The sequence below is a fragment of the Dendronephthya gigantea genome, unplaced genomic scaffold (genome assembly GCF_004324835.1).
Source record: "Dendronephthya gigantea isolate DGI-Jeju-01 unplaced genomic scaffold, DenGig_1.0 000074F, whole genome shotgun sequence".
NCBI classification, from domain to species: Eukaryota; Metazoa; Cnidaria; class Anthozoa; order Malacalcyonacea; family Nephtheidae; genus Dendronephthya; species Dendronephthya gigantea.
In genome coordinates, this window is record NW_021163084.1 from 900,409 (window position 1) to 924,712 (window position 24,304).

Consider the following 24,304-nt stretch of genomic DNA (forward strand, 5'->3'; position numbering starts at 1 on the left):
ATGATACATTCCGCGACTTATTTACGCCCTGTTTCTTCCTGGTAAAACAAAACGTGCCGAAAACCATTGCTAAAAGTCAAGTCTTTCTGGGGTTACTAGTTCACTGATTAACGCTGCAATCATTCAAGAAGAAGACTGAAGTAACTGCCTGTACAATGGTAGCATGCGTTGGCCTTAAGGCCTGTGTATTTACTTTACTCGCGATACATTGCAGTGCTCAGTCAACTCAGTCAGTTGACTCAGTTCAGAATACGACAGTGACACCGAGTGCCAAACCGAGTGCGTCTTCATCAGGTATGCTAGTTCATAGCTTTAATTCATATTTAACCGGAAAGAAAATTTGTCTATGGAAATTCCTTGTTTTAAACCTTGTGTGTCGGTACAAACTTTAGTAAAGTTATTTAGTCTTAACTCTTAAACACTCACTGCCTTGACACTTGTTCTGGACAATTAATATATGAGTTACTATTTGCAAATTACAATACACTGACATTATATGTAGCATTTGCATGAAGACTCGAATGGAGTAATATTATTGGCATACTTCATGAAGTTGGCTTTATAGCAATTCAAAATCATAGTGCATGCATGTCATTGAAACACTGCCTGGAAAATATAACGAATATTTGGACAAACTGCTTTCATTTAAACCATTTATAGATTGTAAATGATATTTTAGTTAATATCTAACACAAGAAAAGTTGAACATTTTTCTTTTAGGGCTAGTGCTGTATTACATTGAAATATTATTTTTTGTGAAGGACGGGTCATATTATAATCATAGTCATAATCATAGTCACAGAATTGTAGAATTTAATCAATTCTCAGCTAGTGTCAAATTATTACATGCCTCGCTGTTTTTCAACATAGTAATTGTCCCCCCTACATGTTGTGTCGACCATACCCCTAGCGACGCAAGCAAAAAATCGACATACGCATGAATCGGTTAGTTTCAAAGTGAATTTGCTCCATTTTAGCGACTTTTGACTCATAAGACCAAAGGTTTATGTAGGCGGAAGGCTGCATTTGATTGATGTATTATTTATTCATTTATTGTTATAATCTTTGTGGCCCATAATGCTACGAAGAGTGGCTCATATTACCACTAATAACTGACGGGCGAAGCAATATATGTCGGCTATTGATATATAATTTGAGAAATGCATGTGCACATATAATGTGATATGAGCAAGCGTATCAAATTACAACTTAATTCCTTTCGCTACCAAATTACAAGAACCTGTATGCATGCATATACTGTATAATGAAAATAATTTACATCACACTGATAAATGCCCGTTGGCTATTTGCTTTAACGATATTACCAAAATTAAACAAAAAAGTACAACGTTTCTCCTATTTCTATATTATCGTTTGCTGACTCATGATTTCTTAATATTTACCATCTTGTATCGTTGCCCACATAAAGTTTGCTTATAAATAATATATACAGACGTTATTGGATAGATAAATCAATATTATTAATAAGGAGGATTATCAAACGAAATTAATAAACTCGTATGTTGGCAGACAAACCATCTTAGCATACTTTTAACAATTCTTGCTAAGAATTACTACAATTGCATCAGCAAACTGAAAGTCAAAGAGAAACTATTAAGAGTGATTACTTTGCTCAGAGAAGTAATCTGCTCGTAATTGGATAAAAAGGGAAACAATGATCTTTTTTACTGTAAATAATTCCGGGTTCACAGTATGGTCTAATGCTCTTTCAGACGTGGGAAAAATAACTCTTGCATGATATGCGTACTAACGTACTTGGGACTTTTATTATTATTATTAAAAGCATAGGATCCTCTTCGCATAGAAAGACAGGATCTTGATAAATCATTCGATGTACTTTAATTCGGGTGTACTGTCTGGAATTATTTCTACTCTAGAACATGCATGGTAGTGCGTTTTTAGCCTCCTCCGCCGGCATCTCTTATATATTATATAGTTATATTAAAGTAATATTCTTATTTGTCTTGGGCTTGCTATGTCAGGAAAGGGAGGGAAAAGATTGAAGAGATTTCATACAATATTACTTCAATACATTTGAGATACCTGCGGAGGAGGCTTGTGTGTTTTGTGACTTCAAGTGAAACTGCAGTTTCCTGCTATACTCGTAAAAAAATACTCAATTTCAATTTAAAATATTGCTGATTTGACTATTTTAGCCGCTTGAAGGAAAGCCCCTTATGTATATATATGAACTCCTATACTATAGTCTCCTATAAGTCAATCGTGGACCACGGCGACGAATGATTCGGTCGGGTATGCATATCTTAATTAAAGCACTTCTCGTATTTTTTGTTCTTCCGGTGAGCATGACAAATATTTGAAATTTACGTCTGCTAATCGTATATGGTCAGTTTGATAGCTTGACTTTATAGTGTTAAAGCGTTAACCGACCATATAACATATTGATATTGCAAAGGTTCGCTTAAAATATGCACTTCCTGTACGTTAGGCTTATTTGTGTTTCCTATTTTTTAACAATATCAATCCTTGTGGAACTTTGTTTATCAATATCATCAAGAATTCGAGATTTAGATTCTTGTAATCTTGACTCAGTTTCAATGTAGCTAACCTCCTCACCTGAGCTAGAATATGGCTGCAGTTTAATATATCACACCCACGGGCGGCTAATGCTGGCTGTTATACTTCGTACGGAGAAAAATCTACAATCAATTTTTAAAGTTGCGAAAACGAAACTTAATTGCCACGAGTATTTAGTATGAAATTGATGGATCAAGGTCAAGGGTTCTGTGTCGTTGTCGTCAGCTCGTGAAAGCCGTTCTGGTTCTGGTTCTCCGTTTAAATGGGTCTTCTTGTCAGATATATAATTCGGAGATATTTGAGGGCGCGTCCAGACGACTGTTTATAAAAACTCGTTAGCCCCATCTCTAGAATTCATAAAAAAATTCTGCACTTATTAGTTCGTCAAGAATCTGCTTTGAAAAGGCTTTTATCCCCTCTTTTTTCTTAACCTGCTAAAGAAATGAGCTGCATACCTCCACTGCTTCTATTAAATTTTAGCATTCCCTGTCCCTTTCCTGTCCTTTTTTTCACAAGAAGCATCAATGTAAGGGGTGAGGGGGGGGTTATTATATGAAAGGGAGAGAAACGGTAAGCTAATTTTGACGAAATAAATTTGCATGCATACTAACCAGGTGGTAATGACTATTCTTCATATAGAAGATCTTAATTGGATTTCTTTTGCATAATTCTAACATCCTGCTGCTAAGACGATAAATCAATTTCAATCAACTTTTGAATATGAAAAAACGCGATTTAGAAAAATATATCCCGCCTTATCGAAACTAACAGGAGAGCTTCATATCGTTGTACCACCACAGCCTTCCTTTATAACGATAAGGCATCTTTCTGCTTAAATATTCGACTGATAAGTTTTAAGACTTTTTTGTGCTGGAATTTTTGGATACGCGTGTTTGAATTTGAACAGTATACAGTTCAATTCCAAAACCGACGGGATATATTTTGCGTATTTTGGCATATTATTTAATAATATATAATTAAGTCTCATTTACAATAATATGGGGAGAGAGATCTTTCTTTTTGGTTCGTTTAAAAGGTCTTGAATCGACCATCATAGTAACATAGATATTTCCTCTTGTGGTAGCAATGGCAGCATTGAAAGTATACTTTCTACGCGACATTAGTATATGCGTTGCCAAATTCCTTCGTTAATCCAACCTCTGTCACCAGATATTTTCATGTTTAAACGTGTCCGCTATCAGTGCACTTTAAATAAATTCGCCTGTGGCAAAGAATGCGGAAAGAAAGAGCCCTTATATATATGTATTGTCTCCTAGACTGCTCTGTTTGGGTAATTCAAATGTTATTTGCCGGCGATTTAACTTGTCAAAAATGTGTCATAAGACCGGCTATTTTGAGATTTGAAGCAGTATTTTAGGAAGTTAAAGTGTGTGGGCTCCAGACATTTTTCATTTCCCAAAGTTTATTTGAGCGCAAAAGAGGTTTTAAGAAAATAAGTGGGAAGTATACAAAAAATAGGGTACCTGCGAGGCTGTGTAAAACCAAATCAAGCCGTTTACGGGGTAATTTAACGGCATTGTTGAGCTAGGACATATTTGAGAAGGCAATTTGTCGAAAGACTTAAGTAAAGGCGACTAGACTTCGAGAGCGAAGTGGGTCAATATCGTAGGCGTAGCTTATTTGAGGCTTAACGACTCCGATACACAGAGGGGGGGTGATGGTCGCCGATAATGTTCCACCGATGTTAGAAATTACGAAAGCACTGATTGGAACCGGTTGTATTGTACCATCTATTGGGGAGTTGTCGAAGGGTGACGGCAACCCTATGTATAGAGTACGATACGTCCAATATATGCAAATCTAACCTATTCATATAACTCAGACACAAACCTCAGCCGTTTTTTTGTAGCGTGTGAAACACCTACAGTTAGTATACAATGGACCTCAACATTTAAAAAATAATAATATTTTTTATATGTTTTTCTAGCGGCAGATTTATCATCATCAACCATCGGCATCATCAACCCGTCGTCAACTGCTGGAAGCGTTGCTTCTTCTCAGACTTCCTCTTCTATTTCGACTGCACCAACAACTTCCACATCCACTGCCAAACCAACTACACAAAGTCCAAGTAATACAGCATATTTAATAAATTTAAACACACGAGTTAAATATAACCTAAAGATATAGTTAGACTGTTAGATGGTACAAATAGGCAGGGTGTCGGGTACTGATAGATACGATGATCACAGACAAATGTTTCCTTTACTTAATAATATATACGAGTTGTGTAACAGTGATTGATTGATAGGATGGAGGTGTATATGTGGTGTGGTCACGAGAGCAGAGAGTTATTTGGGACTTTGACACTCTGAGAGTATATACTATACATAGAGCGAGACTGTGAGAGGACGTAGATAATAGCCCGTGTGCTATGACTGCTATCTATCGGTGTGAGTGATTGGATCCATTCGGGACCTTGTTATAGGACATCGTGAGCGAGACTGTGAGAGAACGTAGATAATAGCCCGTGTGCTATGACTGCTATCTATCGGTGTGAGTGATTGGATCCATTCGGGACATTGTTATATACTTTTAGTAATTTTATTTTGGTTTGAAAAATATATACATTTGAAAACTCGTGATTGTCAAGGGCGTGCTGTTAGAAAAGAATAATAGACATGGATTAAGTTAAGATGAAGAAGGAATTCTAGTGAGTTGGGGAGTCGAGGAGCATCTCACTCACTCAGGAGAACTTTAAATTCTAGGGTCTTTGTAACGGCAGATCTGAGGCGAGTGCTGAGGAGAGATAGTGGCCAAGAAAATGATATTTTTTTAATTGAAGATACAATTTTGAAAATTTCATATGTTACTACTTTATTTAGTTCCTGCAAACAGGGCTGAACACAAAGCTGACTTTCCTAAAATCTCGAAACGTACTCATGAAGAATCTGAAATTGAGTATGAAGGTTATGATGGATGGTACAATAATAGGGCTCATCCTGAGTGGGGAGCTGTTGGTACGTAGTTATACCTCTTGCTATTGAAGTCTTTTCTTGCAATTTTCTTGCAACTTGCAATGCAATTCTGCTTTTAAGAGATGTAAACCAGTGAACGGTCTTCAAAATTAGATGTATAAAAAACGTCCATGGAATGTACTAAACACAAAAGTTTCGTAGTTGCCAAATTTACATCTCTCAAAAGTAGAATTGCATTGCAAGTTACATAATGTAAAATGTTCACGTGATTTTCTTTGCGGGTTGACACCATCCTATATCTTTTAAACATAAAACATTGAACCATGTTTTTAGATATGCCGCTGACCCGACGAATACCATCGCATTACGAGGATGGCGTTTACCAACCTTCCGGATCACGTCGCCCCAATCCCCTGACACTCAGCGACAAACTCATGAAAGGTGATTTTGGACAGGGATCTCACCAAGATAAAAGTGCTCTTTTGGTTTTCTTTGGTGAGTTGTATTTAGATAAATTGATGTTGAACAAATGCTGTTCACATTGTTGCAACCGGATTATATATCTGTACAAATAAAAAACTAATAAATAATAATAGTTTATTTCAATCAATTTTTTACGATACTGGCTACCAGATGATCTTAACACGCTGGAAAGGACTGGGACAAGTGTTCAAATAAAAACCTACTTTATTTAAAATATACCTTATTTCAGTTTCGAATCCTGAAAGATTAATGACCTTAACAATCTCGAACATTTAATGATAATACTTTTGAGTCAAGAAATCGAAAATTAATTTGTAAGAAATGAGGTGTGTGCCGTGTGGTTACTAAACGTCTTTTTCATGCTTTCATTTCCTTGTAAACGAAATGACACTGCAAAAAAGACATATTAAAGATTCAGTAGAAGTAGCTATGCTAATATCTTGGTTTCATTGAATGCGAAATCAATTGTAAATTTTCGCGCTGGTTACAGGACTAAACGGTCAAACAAACTGCTCTACTCTTGCGTATTTTTTGTAGCGGTAAAGAAGTAGAAATTTAAAAATTCGTGTCAATCAGCCGCTCTTTTTTTATCATTTAGGTCAGCAAGTCGTGGAAGAAATACTCGATGCTCAACGACCTGGCTGCCCTCCAGAATATTTCAATATCGATATACCTGATGATTACCCAGGTTATAAAGATACTGAGGGTAGTCCAAAGATTATTCCTTTTTTGAGATCCAGATATCATATGGGCACCGGATATTCGCCTAATAATCCAAGACAGCAGGTAATAGAAGCTTTATGGAACTGTTGTAAATGTCGATAATGATTGGTGATGATCATCGATGGTGATGATCATCGATGGTCATTACAACAGATAAAGATGGATGACGACTGATAATGATGATCGATTATAATGATCGTTTATAATGATCGATTATGATTATCGATGATGGCCGATGGAGGTGATAGTGTGTTAATAACGTCTTTGTAGAAAAATTCCGCTTCTTTCGTTGTAGCTGAATGAGATCACACCGTGGTTGGATGGTGGTCTAACATACGGCGTGGCTAAGGCATGGGCTGACGCTTTGAGAAGTTTTAAAGATGGAAAATTAGCGAAAAGCAAAGATGGCAACTGGCCTGAAGAAAACGAGATTGGGTTACCTATGGCGAACCCGCCACCACCTGCCAACCATAAGTTGAAGAATGCCGAGCGATTTTTCAGTTAGTTTGTTTATATTTGTCCTTGGATTATAGCATGCTCTGACTGTTCTCTTTGCATTTGGCTTATTTCTTTCAGCTTAAAAGTTTACAATGCTAATAGTATATTGTACTCTTGGCTTACATGTAGGCTTGCATGAGTTTTCCTATATACACTCCGAATGTGCAATGGAAGTGTTGAAAAATTGTTGCATCAAGTAAATAAGCAGTTGATAAAGACATTTTCTTAAGAATTGCGCATCTTCTTGTTTACCGGTATGCTTGTTCCTAATTGGTAAATCAGTCACTGAAACGAATAGCCATTGGCCGACAGGAAATTGTTAAAATTTTTAGCGAATTGATAAATATTTCAAGGCACTATCCTTGATGCCAAATTTTTTCAACACTTCCAATGCAACGACAGTAATGGTCATGGTAAAAGATGAAACTTGGATAGCACCTGGGATACTCTGTGACTATAGAGACTCTGGTTATTTTTTCAAGAGATTTTTCAAGATATTTTCTGGCAACATCAAATCAATAATAAAATGTCCTTACTCTGAATCGTCAGACAAAAAGAATAGAACAGACGAAGCAATGTAGTATAAATAAAGCTAGTTCAGTTTATGTGGGACATAAACCCCATAAACCCCGTGACAAAATCTCAAAAAGTTTCTTCCTTGCTAGAACTTGGTAATCCTCGAGGAAATGAAAATCCATTCCTGTTGACCTTCGGGATTTTGTGGTTCCGATTCCATAATATAATGGCGGAAAGAATTAAGAATAGGACAAACGAGAGCGATGATGAAAAATTATTCAACGAAGCAAGAAAATGGGTAATTGCTGTCCATCAGGTAATTATTATAAATTTATGTGTAGTTTATTGTGTACCACCGGCTTTGTTTAATTATTTATAAATTGTCCAGAGAAAGACATTACCATCGTAAATACACACTAGCCACACTCGCTCTTGTCAGCTACCACTGTAGCTCAGTGTCAAGAACATTGCACCGGCATCGCAAATGCGTATGTTCGATTCCTGCCGGAGGACCGATAGTTGACATATTTTTCAACTGCTTCTGCATGGCTTGAATTTGAGATGTGTATGATTTTCATCCAATATTAGTGGTCTAAATATTGAGCGGAAATTATACAAAAAACCCACAGAAGTGCCACAATATCACGTGAGCATATCTTTGCAATTGCAACCCCAGTTATAACCTTACCAGTAGGTTCAATTGATTCTTTAATCCTACCGTTAAATCATGTCTATTTCAATTCGTAATGTAATCTTTTCTCCTACAGAAAATCGTATTTTATGATTGGCTGCCAAAATTCCTCGGACAAGATCCTGAAGATTTCAAAGCAAAAGATAATTACAGTACATTCATTATTATTACCGCTATTTGTTTTGTAAAAACTCTAACTTTTAATTCAACGCAGTTTCTCAGGAATTATTTCAGCACCAACATATACATTACATAAAACTCCTATAGTACTGCTTAGTGTAACAGCAAGCGTCAAAATAGAATTCCCCAGACCATGAAAATGTGCCCTTTTAGAAGAGATTCGAGACGGACTGTCCCTCACCCCTACCCCCCCCCCCTTCCTCACGCATGTAAGGTCGCTATGAACACTGAGGGATGCTCAGCTCAGATGACTTTTTTGTTTTTAGCTTACTCCTCAGCTGTCCATCCAGGTGTAACACACGTGTTCCAGTCAGCGGCTATGAGATTTGGCCATACAATGGTCACACCTGGTGTGATGAGAAGGTACTGGAAACCGAATAGCATTCGGTGTTCTGTATAAGATTTGTATTTCCCGACGTATTTATTTGTGCTTGTAGGAATAACGCGTGAGATCTGCTTTCCAATACGTTCGCTTTGCGTACGCAGGTGAAAGGGAAGCCCGTAAGAACCTGCTCGTGCGGACGAAAAAGAAAAATAATCTATTCATATTAAAATTCTAAGGGCCTGTTTACATGGAGCCGAGTTACCCGGGTAACCGAGTTACTCGCCTTGCCTGGACAAAACGGTACTGTGTTTATATGGAACCGGGTAACTCGGCATTTGTTACGGTACATTGTAATTACATGACGTATTTACTATGTAGGGCGCGAAATTTCAAAAAGGTTTTTTGCAATGGTGGTAAATGAAACGTAAACGCGCATGCGTGTTTGGCGAATATTCTACTCGCCTAGCCGAGTTTCCCGTTGCAAAGTGTTTACATGGTATAACCGAGTAACTCGCCTTGCCGAGAACCCGGCACAGTTTGCCGAGAACTCGGCACGCCGAGTTACTTGGATGCGCCATATAAACAGTCAACCGAGATATCCATACAATATATAGAACAGGCGAGAACTCGGTCCTGCCGAGTAACTCGGTTAGCCGGGTAACTCGGCTCCATGTAAACAAGCCCTAAGGGGCATTTCGCAGCTCTTGGAAGCTTTCGTCCAATTGGATAATGCTTTTCTATGCTTTCTTAAGAACGAAGCTATGCTATTGGTTAAAACAATTAATAAGAAATAATTATAAAGTTCAGCCAATGAAAATCATTCTTGTGAGGAGCTGCGACACTACCCCATTCTAATATGATTTTCTTGGAACTATGAACGATTCCATGAAACTTCCATGAATTGTATGTCTGATAATGGTCTTATTTCGAAATTTAGTATCATTTTCTAAAAACGTTCACTGATTGTATGTTTATTTCTAAAGAAGTGAGCAAATTACTTCGTGGTTTTTTTAGATTGAAGGGCAAATGTGGAAGATTAAAAACAACAAGGCACTCAAGTGATCTAGAAGACAATTCAGGAGTTGGAAGAGACGGGGTTAGAACCTGTAACTCCTTCTGGAACCCACAGGTACTGTGATCTGGACTGGCCATTAGTCTCAGACACTCTTGGGGATACATCAAGAATGTTGACCCGTGACACATAACCCAACACGCACACACGGACTTTGAGTTTTTGAGCACAGTTAATAGAATATACAAGGTTTGTAGACCACATAAAACTACAATACAACTCATTATATAACTATGTTGAGGTAGATTTATGCAAAAAGTTTTCCTTTCTCGTCACATGTCTATTGTATTTTGCTTAGATTAACTAATAGCAATCTTATAATTAACATATTTTCAAGTCAAGGTTGATGTGCTTAGTAAGACGAATGCCATTGGTAAATTTGGCTAAAATACAATAGCCAGGGGACGAGAAAGGAACCATTTTTTGCATAAACCTGGACAATAACATAGTTAATGAGTTGTATTGTACTTTTATTTAGCCTCCAAACCATGTATATTCTATTAACTGTGCTTTGAGCCGTTTTTCTCCGAATTGCCTCTTAATAATGTTCGCACCTGGGAATTTGAAATACCTGTAATATAAAGGGATGCAGCAACCCCTCGCAATTTCAAACGAATCAATTTGTCGAGGCTGAGCTAGCCAGAACTAAGCTTGTATTAGATTTGGGGGGGCGCACCGGCCCTCGTCCGCCCGGCCTCCGTCGGCCCGGCCGGTCCAGTGTATCTGTATTCATCTACTGCCGACTGGAAATTACTGTTCATTGGGAATGCTGTTAGGAAATAAATATGGTGGTGGTTTTGATTTCTCATTCAGATGTGAGTGGGGTTTTAGAAAACCGCCACTAAATAAGGTAAACAGTTTAGGTGTAACACGGCATTATATCTTTTTTTCAGATCCCCATTCAAGAAAAAAAAAATAATAGTAATGAGCCATTAGACATTGATGCATTTATTCTTGGCATGTCGTCTCAAAACGCGGAAAGAGAAGATAACATCATCACAGAGGATCTACGAGGTAACAACCTAGTCACTCCTTCTCCTTGCATGGTTAAGGCCCACGCACACACCTGGCGCGATTTCCCAACACCGCGACACGACGCCAATTTTCAGAACGTAAAGGCTGTTTCCCACTCCAAAGTTATACTTAAAAGAAAATATATAAATTGTGTTCACGTCTGGTGCGTGTGGCTTTTACGAACAGTGGTTCTTCTAATGATTAGCTTCTTCTAATGATTAGTAACACAACGACATCGAAAATTTCATCAAATTCTCTGATCCGACTTATCCAAAGTGCTTGTGTAATTTGCTATGCTGAATGGTTTAAGGTTAACTCCCCCCCCCCCCCACATGTATCCAGTCAGACCGGTTTTTCAAGTTTTTCTGTCCATATCTTTTTTCTCAACTCATTTCCCTACGAGGATGTATATAAGTGGTGCGAAAACTAAATTCAAAAGTCTACCGCAGTCCTCCGGCCACATCTCTTAAAAAATACTAAAGAGTCCGCAATATTTGCCCCGACAAATCAGGCACTAATAATTTCACATAATACTCAGGCTGTGGCTGATTAAGAAGAATTGTAATTTTTTATGCTGAGGAAACGTTTTTAAAAGAATGAAATTTACGCAAACCGAAAATTTTATCTCGTATAAATTGTCGACCGTAATACCAGGTTGTTTTCTTCAATTGCCAAAATATGTCACCGATTCATTCAAATGGTCATTATGATTTGGCGCGTAAGGCCCCTTCACTGTTCAGCAGTTTCGCCTCGTATTTAGATCGATGTTAAATATATATTCACATGCCCAAGGTTTTGTTTTTGGTGGCTTGGATTTTTCCCGCCGCGATTTAATGGCAGTTAACATTCAGCGTGGACGGGATCATGGTTTACCTGACTATAATACAGCACGGGAGGCTTATGGACTAGCAAGAAAAGAGAACTTTAGCGATATAAGGGCGAATGATTCTTCTATTTTACCTGAGGTATGTGTAGGGAAAAATTGAAGTAAAAATGTTTCCCGGAAAGAAAACAATTTCTTGGAAATTTGAATCTGTTATAAAAACGATTCATTTCACATCAATTTATTTTTTCTGTTCCCGATTTGTTTTAGTTTGGTTGAGTTTAATCCTATTTGTTTCAACTTTAAGCCTGGTTTCCATTTTGTCGCAATTATTGTGATGATTTTTTTAACGAAACAAATTGAGACTAGTTCTATAGCTTCACATGCGTGAGAACAACGCAAAACTTCAAACTAAAGGGTTTCCTGTTTCCATTATCGCCTGTTTCTTCAGATATATGATGCGTTGAAAGATGTGTCAGGAGGTGATATCAACAACATCGATATTTGGGTTGGTGGTCTACTGGAGACATCAAAAAGAGGTCCTGGAGAATTGTTTTCTACAATTATTGAAGATCAATTCAGGCGAATTCGCGATGGCGATAGATTCTGGTTCGAAAATAAGGACAATAAGTATGTGACAACTTATACACTAAATAATGTCAACCCCTGGTAATGGCGGATGGAAAAAGAAAGAAATTTCCCCTCAGAGAAAAAATATTTGAGTTTTAGGAACTACATGGCTCTGGCTGAAAAGACAGCATTACTCCCAGACTTGTATTTACATAGCGCAGCCGCCCCACCTCCCACCTGCCTTCACGGCCCACCTCCCACCTGCCTTCACGCCTCAAGTATTCTCACGATATTAAAAAAGGATTGACAACTCTGCCAGATCTGCAATGTGAATCTGTTACACTGGAGATTTTTTTCTAAATCCATGCATATGATGGAAAGAGTATGGTGCTATATAGATTGATTGAACATATAAAGCATTTCCATATTAAGCGACCATGAATATAAATATACATGAATTATTTAATTACAGCCTCTTCACCGACGAAGAAATTGAAGAAATTCATAATATCACTTTATATGATATCATCCTTATGACAACGGATATTTCGGCTGATGATATTCAGAAAGATCCTTTCTTTAGTAAGTGACTGTGTCTGTGTCTGTCATGGTGCTGTTTATTAATACAATCACTCCCAAAGAAACTTTCATTAAAATAAGTCACTTCGCAGTTTTAAATTCTACAAACGTGTGAACTGGCCTTAAGTGTGAAATAAGAGCTTTTGTTGTGGATAAATACAATTTAAAGTATCCATTTAATAACCCTTTAATCGGCGGCAACCAAGCGTCCTAAGCTCAATTTATTAACAAGATGCATTGGCGTTAGTTTAGTTAAGGCATTAGTGTGCAAAATCTGCTTTCACAACTAAAATCGCGAGTGATTATTTCCAGTTCACAAAATACGTGACGCTCTTTTTTCAATTTTTTTCTTTCCTCTGTCTCCTTTAGACGTTGTGTAGCGATTACCAGTATACCCCTCGTACTCCCTTTACCATTGTAGACTATTAGCTAAACATTGCTCTGATGAATGACGATTTGAAGTATTCCTTAATTAGCCAGAGTTGAATTCGCAAGAATGGAAAGTCTTGCATGTTATCATGTTGACTCAACAATGTTATCGTCCTTACGTATATAGAAGCTTTGTATAAAGTCCCGTATTATTTTATTTCAGCAACCGGAAGTCCGTGTCCGTTAGGAACCCTTACACCTAACGACGTTGAAAATTGTACGATCCCGAAGACATTTGATTACTTCCAAGGCAGTGAAGCGTCTTTTGCACTGACATTCACATTTTGCGGATTGTTCACTGTTGGTGAGTCTTGAAATGTTTTATTCAGGTTCTGATTTTTACTGTATAGAAAAGAATCCTCTTTGAAAAGCAATTATAGGCTAAATAAAACTTTGCATTCTAAAGTCTATTCCCTCCTTAGCCAAACCTCAGCCTTTAACTTCTTCAACCGTTTGAGTTTCTTCAAGAGGAAAATCGTGATCACAAATATTCGTGACCACTATCGTCCTTGTAAGCTGGTCTTTACAATGCACAATGATGAAATATATTTACGGGGAATATCTAAAAACATTTCTTTTCCTTTAAGCCAGTTGTAGCTTATGAATATCGGTAGCGAAAATCTTAATAATATTTAAGGCTAATGCCACCATCGCCATGTTTATCAATATCTTTTGCGGGACCCGATTTTTCGCGCGGTGGACCATGGGTACCGTGCCTATAAACGGGAGCCTGGTAACCTAAGCTGTCCAGTAATGGTTCTCTCTGATAGCACCAGCTATATCAATGGTATTATTTCATTAGGTGTAATCTTGACGATGCTGGCCCTGGCGAAACGACGTCAAAAAATGCTGGCTGAGAAAAGAAAGATGAACCGGCGTAAAACACAACGGAATAGCAAAGCTGCCGAAAACGAATTTATTGGTAAAAATTTATTCCTCTGAGTAAGATTCTTTTATTAGAGAGGCTTGTATTAGAAAGGTGTCCGCATTAGCGCTTGCATTATGGAGGGTCCGTATTAGAGAGATGTCCGTATTAGGGAAGGGTCCGTATTAGGGAGGTGTCCGTATTAGAGAGGGGTCCGTATTAGAGAGGGGTCCATATTAGAGAGGTGTCCGTATTAGAGAGGGGTCCTTATTAAAAAGGGGTCCATATTATATGGAAGGGTCTGTATTAGGGAGTTCGTATTTTGAAAGGTATTCGTATTAGAGAGGTGAACGTGCTAGAGAAATGTCCGTGTTGGAGAAGTGAACGTGTTAAGAGATGGCTGTATTAAAGAAGTGTCCGTATTTAAGATGTATTCGTATTATAAAAGTGGTAACCTGTGCTGTATTGTATACATGTTTTTATGTTTAGCGGCTGAGTGGAGGCGTAATCTTCCCGATAGGACAGTCAAAGTAAAGTTAGGGCCAGGCAAGATCATCAAGGTTTCATCTGAACGAGGCCAGCTGCTTCGCACTGTGGATCTCAGAGGGATGGAATGGATTATCGTTTTCTTGCAAAGCGACCGAGAACAAACTATGTTGTCTGCCAGAATGGACAGGGAATATGATATGGTAAGTTGAAGTTTTTCGAACAGTTAGGGCAAGCAGAGGAAAATCAGGAATATGTTTGGAAAGAAACGATTGCAAACACCATTTCCATCTGTAACGCCTTCTTCAATCCGAAACTAGAAATTTGCGATCATGACTCCTTCCAATCGTTCTTGGCTCTGCGTGCTTTCTTTCAATCCTGCCTTAAACGTTTACTACTGTTAATATTTTGATACGATAAGCGTATCAGTGAAAAGCAGGAATGGTCCTTAGTGGACTCCTGGCACCGGATGTATGAAAGTCGGAGAGCACTGTCCACCGGATGGTGATTTTTTCAATCGCTTCAAAATTTCCCATTGTTCGGTACAACTTTGATTAAATCTTAGTATTTCCTAAATCGGGGATCCTCTTTACTAATTGTTGGTTTCAAAACTGAAATTTCATTGCTTTTCAAAAAATCACTATCAGGGGCCGGTTTTACGAAGGCTGGATAGCGCTATCCACCGAATAGTGATTTTTTCAACCGTTCAAAAAATACATGAAAAGCAATAACATTTCAGCTTTAGAACCAAAAATTAATGAAAAGGATCCTCAATTTAGGAATGCTAATTAAGATTTAATCAAAGTTATACCTAATAACGGGTGATTTTAAATGTATTTAAAAAAAACAGTATCCGGCTTTCATACAACCGGTCCCAGGGATGTTCAAAACGATTATTCACTATTATTAATGTTATTATGTTTCTTCGTCTTTCTTGTCATAACATTCGTTCACCTCAATTAATGTTCTTCTTTAGATTTTGAAGTTTGACAGTGAAACTCAAAGAGGCGAATTCCTACAAAGTTTTGAAGGATTCCTGAATAGTCATGAGATCAAGACTAACAGGAATGAAATGAAAACGCAAATGTTGATATCATCCGCGCACACAAAAGAAGATCGACAAAAAAGACTTGAAAAATTCTTCCGAGTTGCATTTGCACACGTACGTAATTAGTATAGAATATCGATTGTCTGATATGACCTGTAAAGGACATAAAAATATGCCATGATGAACTTGACTGCATCGGATCACTTCTTAGTAACCATGTTTAAGTATGTATTATCGCATGGTTTAACCATATTAAACTGAGAGATATCTCACTCTACTAACATGCCTTTGTATCGAATTCTGCCGAATCTAAATGTATTTGAACAAATTTCAGGCTTTCGACATCGAATACCAAGATCAAGACTTCTCCGAGCGAATGGGCGAAGCAAAGGAAGTCCTTTCATGTGAACTGTCGAGAACAGAGTTCGCCGAAGCTCTTTCTCTGAAACCTAAGTCACTCTTCGTGGAACAGATGTTTGACCTGGTTGATAAGGATCGCAATGGATACCTGTCTTTCCGAGAATTCCTTGACGTCATTGTTATCTTTGCTAAAGGTACTAGAATATGATGTTATTCTTGGGTGGAATTAGGTCGGAGTATACTTGGAAATACTGTATGATTTCCGCTATCATAAACTTTCTTATACTATCACTTTTAGGTAGTCCGGATGAAAAATTGAGATTGTTTTTCGATATGTACGATGTTTCTGGTAATCAAACTATGGGTCGAGATGAATTTAAGCAAATGATCAAGTAAGTACTTTAAACAATGAAAAAGATTTTGAAGATCAATAGAAAATTGTATGATGATTAAATTCAAAACTATTGCACCGGTTGATCGTAACGGCAAGTCGGTTGATTTTCTTTATGGTAGAAACCATTTTAATATAGTGTCCATACTATGGAGGATTTTTAGTGTTTTTTTTTGTGTAACCTTTAAAGAAAGACAATAGTTTAAACACCAACTACGCAGCTAGATTTCGGAACTAGAATTCAACCTGCAATAGATCACCTCACTTGAGATATCCAAACAGCTTATTGTCTTAAAGAACACTTTTAATGGGTTTCATTAAGCTTTTTAATAAATAATTCGAGTCGCCCGACTATGCAAAAGAACAAGTGACACGAAATTGCGCATATTTGCAACCAAAAGCACGAAGCCAACACATAGAAGTAAAGAAACTCACTTCAGCCTAAGATCAGTTTGAGATATTTTTCAACTATAGGATATTCAAATTTCGGACTTTGCAAAAACCACTGTGTAAAAAGTATACAAGGGTTTTGTTGTTTTCTTCAGGTCGTTCATGGAACTGGTAAACGCCGATGTGGAATCAGATCAGTTGGACGCCCTCACTGACTCTATGTTCTCGCAAGCTGGATTCACGACAAAAGATGAACTGACTTTCGATGATTTCAGAGCTGTCATGGCTGAGTATAAAGAAAACTTAGAAGACGCTCAGCTTAATTTGTCTGGTAAGAAGAATAGGGTGATGAGGCTTAGGGTCCATGTTGTGATGAATAAAACAGTGAAGCCAAGCCTTTAAATTAAGTTCGGCATTTTTGGGACAATCGTTGTATAAACAAGTCAGTTTAGATTTCATTTGAGGTTTTGTATCCTGGATTAGTGCGTGAGAACAATAAAGAACTGTTATAGTTCGGTATTCACTGTCAGTTGGGTTGTTTGGTTTCTGATGTGTCATGTATTGTTAACTGTTTACAGGAACAGGAGTTGATGTACCTAAAACGGCAACGGCGGATAAGAAGAAAAGAGAGAATGCTCCGACTCGCGCACGAAAAACTGTCATCAAACACCTTAAGTAAGTATTGACTGGTGCTGGAACAAGCTTCGCATGACACCTCAGCCTGTTGTACGAAGGCTGGATGGCGCTATCCACTGAATAGTGTTTTCTTCTACTGTTTTTGATGATATGGAGCCTGCAAAATGTTTGGATGATATTAAGCCAACGGTACAAAGCGTAACTTTAGGCAGCCTCGTTCCCAGGCTCTTTGAAGTACTTGAATTTAGGTCTATAAAGGTTTAGTTTGGGTTATAACAAACTATAGACTATTTTAGTGGTATGAAAAAAATATTTTCCTAGAGCTATCCAGTGATCGTACGACTGACCTTTAGGCAGGTGGTGTTTGAATTTTTCTAAAATTACCAGGGCTGTAGTTTTCTAACAAACATACATAAGATCATCTTGCCTCTTGGTAAAGTTCTTTTATCTTATCACTGAATACATATTTGTAGTTAAATAGCAATTAATAGCAATTTTATTGCTATAGTTTATAGTAATACCCAATTTCTCCAACAGTTTACAGCATTTTTTTATTTCTATTTCAGCACGACACCTGCTCGTACTGCAAAGCGAAATCCGACAAGAGTTAAAATTGCCACGAAGAAGACAAAGGATTATGATAATGTGATTGTCAAATACTGGACACACTTCGCAAGATACGTTTCAAATCATTTGTCAGATATCTTTATTGCTGTTTTGTATACCTTGGTGCTCATCGCTATCTTTGCTGAAAGAGCTTATTGTAAGTGATGAGCATAGTCCACGGTGCTATGATGTGAATCATTTCTACACCTCTTCAGTATATCAAGTGTTGAATTCCCAATTTCACCCTTTTTAGAGTCTATTACATAAGGAAATGGGAAGAATCTAAAAACACATATCTTGCAAGCACTCTTAATTTAAAAACGTATTCAACAAGAACCCATTAAATTGTCCATTGCAAATCTCCTCCACTCGTTCTTATTCCGCTTCAAAGTATTTTATTCAATTATTTCTGTCCAGTGCTATATTTAATTCTTGCTTTCACCTGATGGGATTATCGCAACGTTTGACAAACCAAATCTTCTTTCTAGACTATTCTGTCGAACGGGAACACGGTGGCTTACGACGTATCGCTGGTTATGGTGTGACAGTAACTCGTGGTGCTGCAAGTGCAATGATGTTTACGTATTCCTCGCTATTGGTGACAATGTGTAGAAACCTCATCACTTTCCTGAGAGAGACATTCGTTGGACATTATGTTCCTTTTGATTCTAATGTTCTTTTCCATAAATATATCGCACTCTGGGCACTGTTCTTCACAGGTATGAATACAGTTTATCCCCATGAAGTGTGGTGCAGTCTGAGCTTGAAAACTGGACAGTGAACAATATCCAGGTGGCAGTTGTTCAAAGCTAGATTAGCGCTAACCCTGGGTTAAATTTTAATCCAGTGTTTTAGTTTATGTGCTTCTGAACTACCGTTCGTTTTAAAACTTTAGAAAATATTACTTCTGTCGGTTTAGGAAATATTTATGAAAAAAGATATTCAAATTTGTAAACAAGCGATTAAAAAAATTACTATAAAGATTTGCTTTAACCCAGGGTTAAGTTAACTGGCTTTTGAACAACCGGCCCAAATGTCATAGACTGTCATGTTTGAGTAGTAATAAATTATCAACTTTTTTCTTTCCAGTCCTTCACTGTATTGGCCATTCTATCAACTTTTATCATGTCGCAACCCAACCACCAAATGATTTGACTTGTCTCTTTAGAAACTACTTTCACAGGTATTATAATGTTATTTCAGTAGTTTGAATTTCATACAAATAATCAATGATAAATAATCAATACGTGATTTATTTCAACTTTGTATTATCTAAATGGTCGTTTGCTCTCTTTTAGATCTCACGAACTTCCTAAATTCCATTATTGGTGTTGGGAAACAATCACAGGTATCTTCCTATACTTTTGGCTTCCACCTGTATGTACAATATAGGGAGTGTTAACAGACTAGGAGACTGACGGAGCTATCAGTTTCGACTAACAAGAATTTTTAACTGTTATCACCGATCAGAGTGAGTACAATCGCTGTTTCTACAAAACAAAATCTCATTCTTAGGTCTGACCGGAGTCTTCCTGCTTCTTGTGGTTGTGGTTATGTATGTATTCGCAACACAGTACTCAAGACGTCATGTCTTTACATCATTCTGGCTCACCCATCAGCTATACATCGTTCTGTATCTCCTCATGGTCCTTCACGGCAGCGGTAACCTTGTACAGCGGCCGTTCTTCCATTTATTCTTCCTCGGTCCAGGAATTCTGTTTGCGCTTGATAAGCTGGTCAGTATGTCACGAAAGAAAGCTAATATTGCGGTGATGAAAGCAGAACTGCTGCCCTCGGGTAAGAAAACATTTTTTAATGGTCTTTTAAAGTGGAATTCAAGTCCGTTCTGCGCATAGGTTCTGCTCATAACAAGTGTGGGCCCTCTGATGAGAAAATTCCCTAAATTTCGCATGTTTCTTATTTTTTCTTAACATAAACTCTAGTTCATATTAATTTACAAGCACAACGAACCTAAATAGTGTTAGATATTCAGACAGCACATCGTATTTTAAAAAATAGTGAAGTTCAAAATGTAAACAAACCGTTTGTTTACATACGGACTTGACTTCCACTTTAATAATGCATGAACGTTTTCTCATATATGGATTTCCTTTAGGTAACAGCTGAAAAGGGACGCGCATGCTTCCTTTTTCTCATCCTTTAAACAATTTCAAATGTTATTTTTAAACAAGTTGCTTACAAATTTATAAGGCACAAATGCATGCAAAATCGATTCACGTTTGTTAAATTCTTTCAGAAATCATCTGTTTGGAGTTCAAGCGTCCACCAAACTTCGAATACAAAGCAGGACAATGGTGTCGTATTGCCTGTGTCAGCCTGGGCGGTGGGGAGTATCATCCTTTCACCCTGACCTCAGCCCCGCATGAAGACAATCTGAGTCTTCACATTCGTGCTGTGGGTCCCTGGACCATCAACCTTCGTCAGACTTACGACCCCGCCAATCTTCAATCAAAAGCATATCCACAGGTTTGCCTCGTGATGTATTTAAACAATTGACTACTTGGTCTATTTTATGCTAATATTACCATAGCCAGCCCGGTCAATTCGGTTACGTCATACTATCTTATGTATATAATTAAGATAGTATGACGTAACCGCAGTGACCGGGCTGCCAAAATCAATACTAGGCATGTGAGTTATAAAATGTGATCAAGCAAATTTTGTGCATACTTTCTTAAATTCTGTAGCAAGTTTCATAATAGGATAAAACTTTTTATAATCAATTTGGTAGATTTATTGAGCTTTTATTTTAGTTATATTTGGACGGGCCATTCGGAGAGGGTCATCAGGACTGGTATCGCTATGAAGTCTCAGTATTGGTTGGAGGAGGAATTGGAGTCACTCCTTTTGCTTCAATTTTGAAAGATATTGCTCACAAGGGAACAATAAAGTCCACGTTTGCCTGCAAAAAGGTTGGTAATGGAATACATAATTATAGTTTATACAGAATTATATAACGTACCGTTATAAACTACCCTTGTTTGCTTTTTAAAAACTGCTTTTTAGCTATGATTACATCAATTTTTCCGCACGATAATTCTTTGTGAAACAAAACAATCAGACAAAACAAAACAAATCAAACTTGAAATGGGAACTTTGTTGGTGCCAAATTCGTTGAAAGACGAGGATTCGTTTGCTGAAAACGAACGAGTCAAGAATTGCGACACTGAAACGTCCTATGACACTGGTCGACTGTAATTAACAAATGAAATTGTTTCAGGTTTACTTCATCTGGGTAACTCGTACACAGAAACATTTTGAATGGCTGACCGACATTATCCGCGAAGTTGAGGAAAAAGATCAGAACGATCTTGTTAGCGTTCATATTTTTGTCACTCAGTTTTACCACAAGTTTGACTTGAGAACTACCATGCTGGTGAGTGGAAATTTTGTTCTGTTTGTCCCTAGTACAGTGGCGTAGCCAGCACGACAATTGGGGGGCCCATATTCATATACTTGTGATACACAGGAAATTATTCTTTTCAAATCAATTGTCTTTATATGAATACATGGCTACACCACTGCCCCAGCAAGATGTATTTAGATGTTTACAAGATAAATTTTGATGTTTTATTATGTTTTTACTCTCACTCCTTCTCGACTGTTAGGAAGGGCAATTTCTCAAGTTTCGTCTATGTATTGTCTTGTCTAAAAGTACACATGACTGACCATGAATAACCACTGAATAGGTTTTAGTTGGGGCTATGATGACATGACAGATTTATGGTCATTCGAAGGATATTGATTCAGTGATTATCTTCCTAGTATATCTGTGAGCGTCATTTCCAGAAGATCTCAGGCAAATCTCTGTTCACTGGATTGCGATCTATCACTCATTTTGGACGTCCTGACTTTTTATCTTTCCTGGAATCTCTTTCATCTACCATCCACCCTGAGGTAGGAACTTGATTCCATCTAGTATTATGGCATTTTTCTACACAAGTTTGTAAATGAAACTAATGGCATGCGCAAATTGACACATCGTGTATTCGGGCGATTCCCGATGATCTACTCATCATGATTTTATCACTGGCCTCTGGCCCACAGCAGACCTTTATAAAATTTTCATTTTTAAGTCCTCTCCTGGCAGTGCGGTAAAGTTATAATTTTCTTCAACTATTTTACAGGCATCTAAGATCGGAGTTTTCAGTTGTGGACCACCTGCGATGACACGAGGTGTAGAAAGCGCATGTGCAGAGTTGAACAAAACCGAAGGAGCTGCATTCATTCATCATTTCGAAAATTTCTAAGAAAAATATTTCCCCACTCACTACTCTGTTGGTGGGTTTCTGCTAGGCTTTATTATGGTGTTAGACGTGGACCACTATGTAGAATTATCGACACTTGAAAATATATACTAAACGATCCATTACATGCATTTACTATCGAACACAAGGTCACATCAGCACACTCTCACTAAACACTACATAAAGTACTGCACATGGTCGTCAACTTATTAATACATTGTCATTCATTGAAACGAGAAAGTTGTGTTACATATGTCTTATTACCCCTGCTCCCTTATACACAAGGTACCATAGAAAGCACTTAAGATTTATATTTTTTATAGTCAAAAGCACTCATTGCTGCAGCCTTTAAATCAACAAGTCGTTACTTACGGACATTCAAGATTCGCTTTTTTATCAGCGATTACACTTTTAAAAATTACTCATAAAAACTTTCCATTTTTGAGTTGACCACCATGTGCTGTACTGTAGGTAACACGTGTCCAGTGAAGCCTACTAATTATTGTATATTTTGTTCTCAGTGGTCTGTCGTTAATATAACCTAAACTTTGAAGATATTATGAAACATTTTTAATCGTAATAGCTTGCATTCTATACATCTTACTTCATTTTACTGTTGTTTGAATAAATTAATATCTTTGTACTGCACACGTGTTCCATTGTCGGTGCGAGGAAGCGAGGCTTACGGCCGAAAACAAAAGAATCTGCAAATAATGTTGAGAAAGGCTATCGTTCTCTTAACGAGTTAGCTGGATGACAGGAGGAGGAGAATATCAGAACTTGGGAGGCAGTTTCCGTATAGTGCATCATACCCTGGGGCCGGTTATATCAAGCCCGTTTAAAAGTGGATAAGTCAAAATAAAATAACACTCTTACATCTCTCTTGAAGATAAGTGGATAAGTCAAAATTAAATAACACTCTTACATCTCTCTTGAAGAGAGGTGTAAGAGTGTTATTTAAAGTCTCTTGAATGAGTCAACTTAAATATTATGCACTGAATATGTAGTTGTAAACAGTATCTTTGTATTAAGGTTAAAACATAGTAGCTGTAAACAGTATCAAGTACAGTATCAAGTACTTCAAAGAGCTTGGGAACGAGGCTGTCTAAAGTTACTCTTTGTACTGTTGGCGCAAGTTCGCTTGTTGAATGAAGCGATAGACTCGCTTTGTATTTTCAACTTATCCACCGTTTAAGCTAAACGGGCTAGATACAACCGACCCCTGTACGTTTTCTTAAGAAATGGATATTATAACAGCAATAAAGTTTGTTCATGAACTGCGATTAGCCGAGTCTTTGGGTTAGTCTTAGTTAAGTACAATCCTCGTCCCAATGTTTAGAGATTTCGATCTAGTGTTTTCGTGTGGGTACCGTTTCCCATTAAAAGCATTACGGAATATGTGCTTTCAAAAGGACCGGCACATTAGACCGTGATCCAACACCGCAAAACTGAAATGGTGTTAATGAAGTTTCAACCCGAAAATCTAATCACTGGTTCACAATTGTGCATTTCTGTATCGGTGTGAAAGATAATACAACTTGAATAAGTTAAAAAATACGCATTCTCTAACCTTTGACAGCTCATCATACACATCTGGGGCCGGTTGTTCGAAGGGCATTTTGCTTAAACGGTGGTAAGTTCAAAATGGAAAATTATCCGTATTTATTGAACAACTGAACTGAAATATTTCGATGTGAATAGTTTAATTTTCAATGGAAGTGCATAATTAATGCAAAAGATGTAGGTTCAGTCATTCACAAGATGTATGAGAGCATTTTCAAATTCTGGCTTATCCAATTGTATTTGTTTCCCTTTTCTGAAATATTCAGTATCCGCTTGTTTCACGTACTCTG

General features: G+C 37.5%; 1 protein-coding gene across 1 annotated transcript; it reads left to right on the plus strand.

The window, feature by feature from the left end:
• The first annotated feature begins 8 nt into the window (after window positions 1–8).
• LOC114531756 (dual oxidase 2-like) lies at window positions 9–23,094 on the plus strand. Its single transcript, XM_028553377.1, has 32 exons — window positions 9–294; window positions 4,508–4,651; window positions 5,406–5,540; window positions 5,832–5,993; window positions 6,580–6,767; window positions 7,000–7,204; window positions 7,868–8,034; window positions 8,486–8,561; window positions 8,856–8,952; window positions 9,929–10,043; window positions 10,880–11,000; window positions 11,793–11,965; window positions 12,275–12,453; window positions 12,866–12,975; window positions 13,565–13,705; window positions 14,204–14,323; window positions 14,756–14,955; window positions 15,729–15,914; window positions 16,135–16,354; window positions 16,459–16,552; window positions 17,097–17,272; window positions 17,520–17,616; window positions 18,144–18,340; window positions 18,672–18,902; window positions 19,273–19,366; window positions 19,482–19,531; window positions 19,699–19,980; window positions 20,441–20,670; window positions 20,958–21,116; window positions 21,425–21,580; window positions 21,970–22,101; window positions 22,332–23,094. The coding sequence occupies exons 1-32, from the start codon at window positions 156–158 to the stop codon at window positions 22,452–22,454; spliced, it is 4,899 nt and encodes a 1,632-aa protein (XP_028409178.1). The 5' UTR covers window positions 9–155; the 3' UTR covers window positions 22,455–23,094.
• Window positions 23,095–24,304: the final 1,210 nt, after the last annotated feature.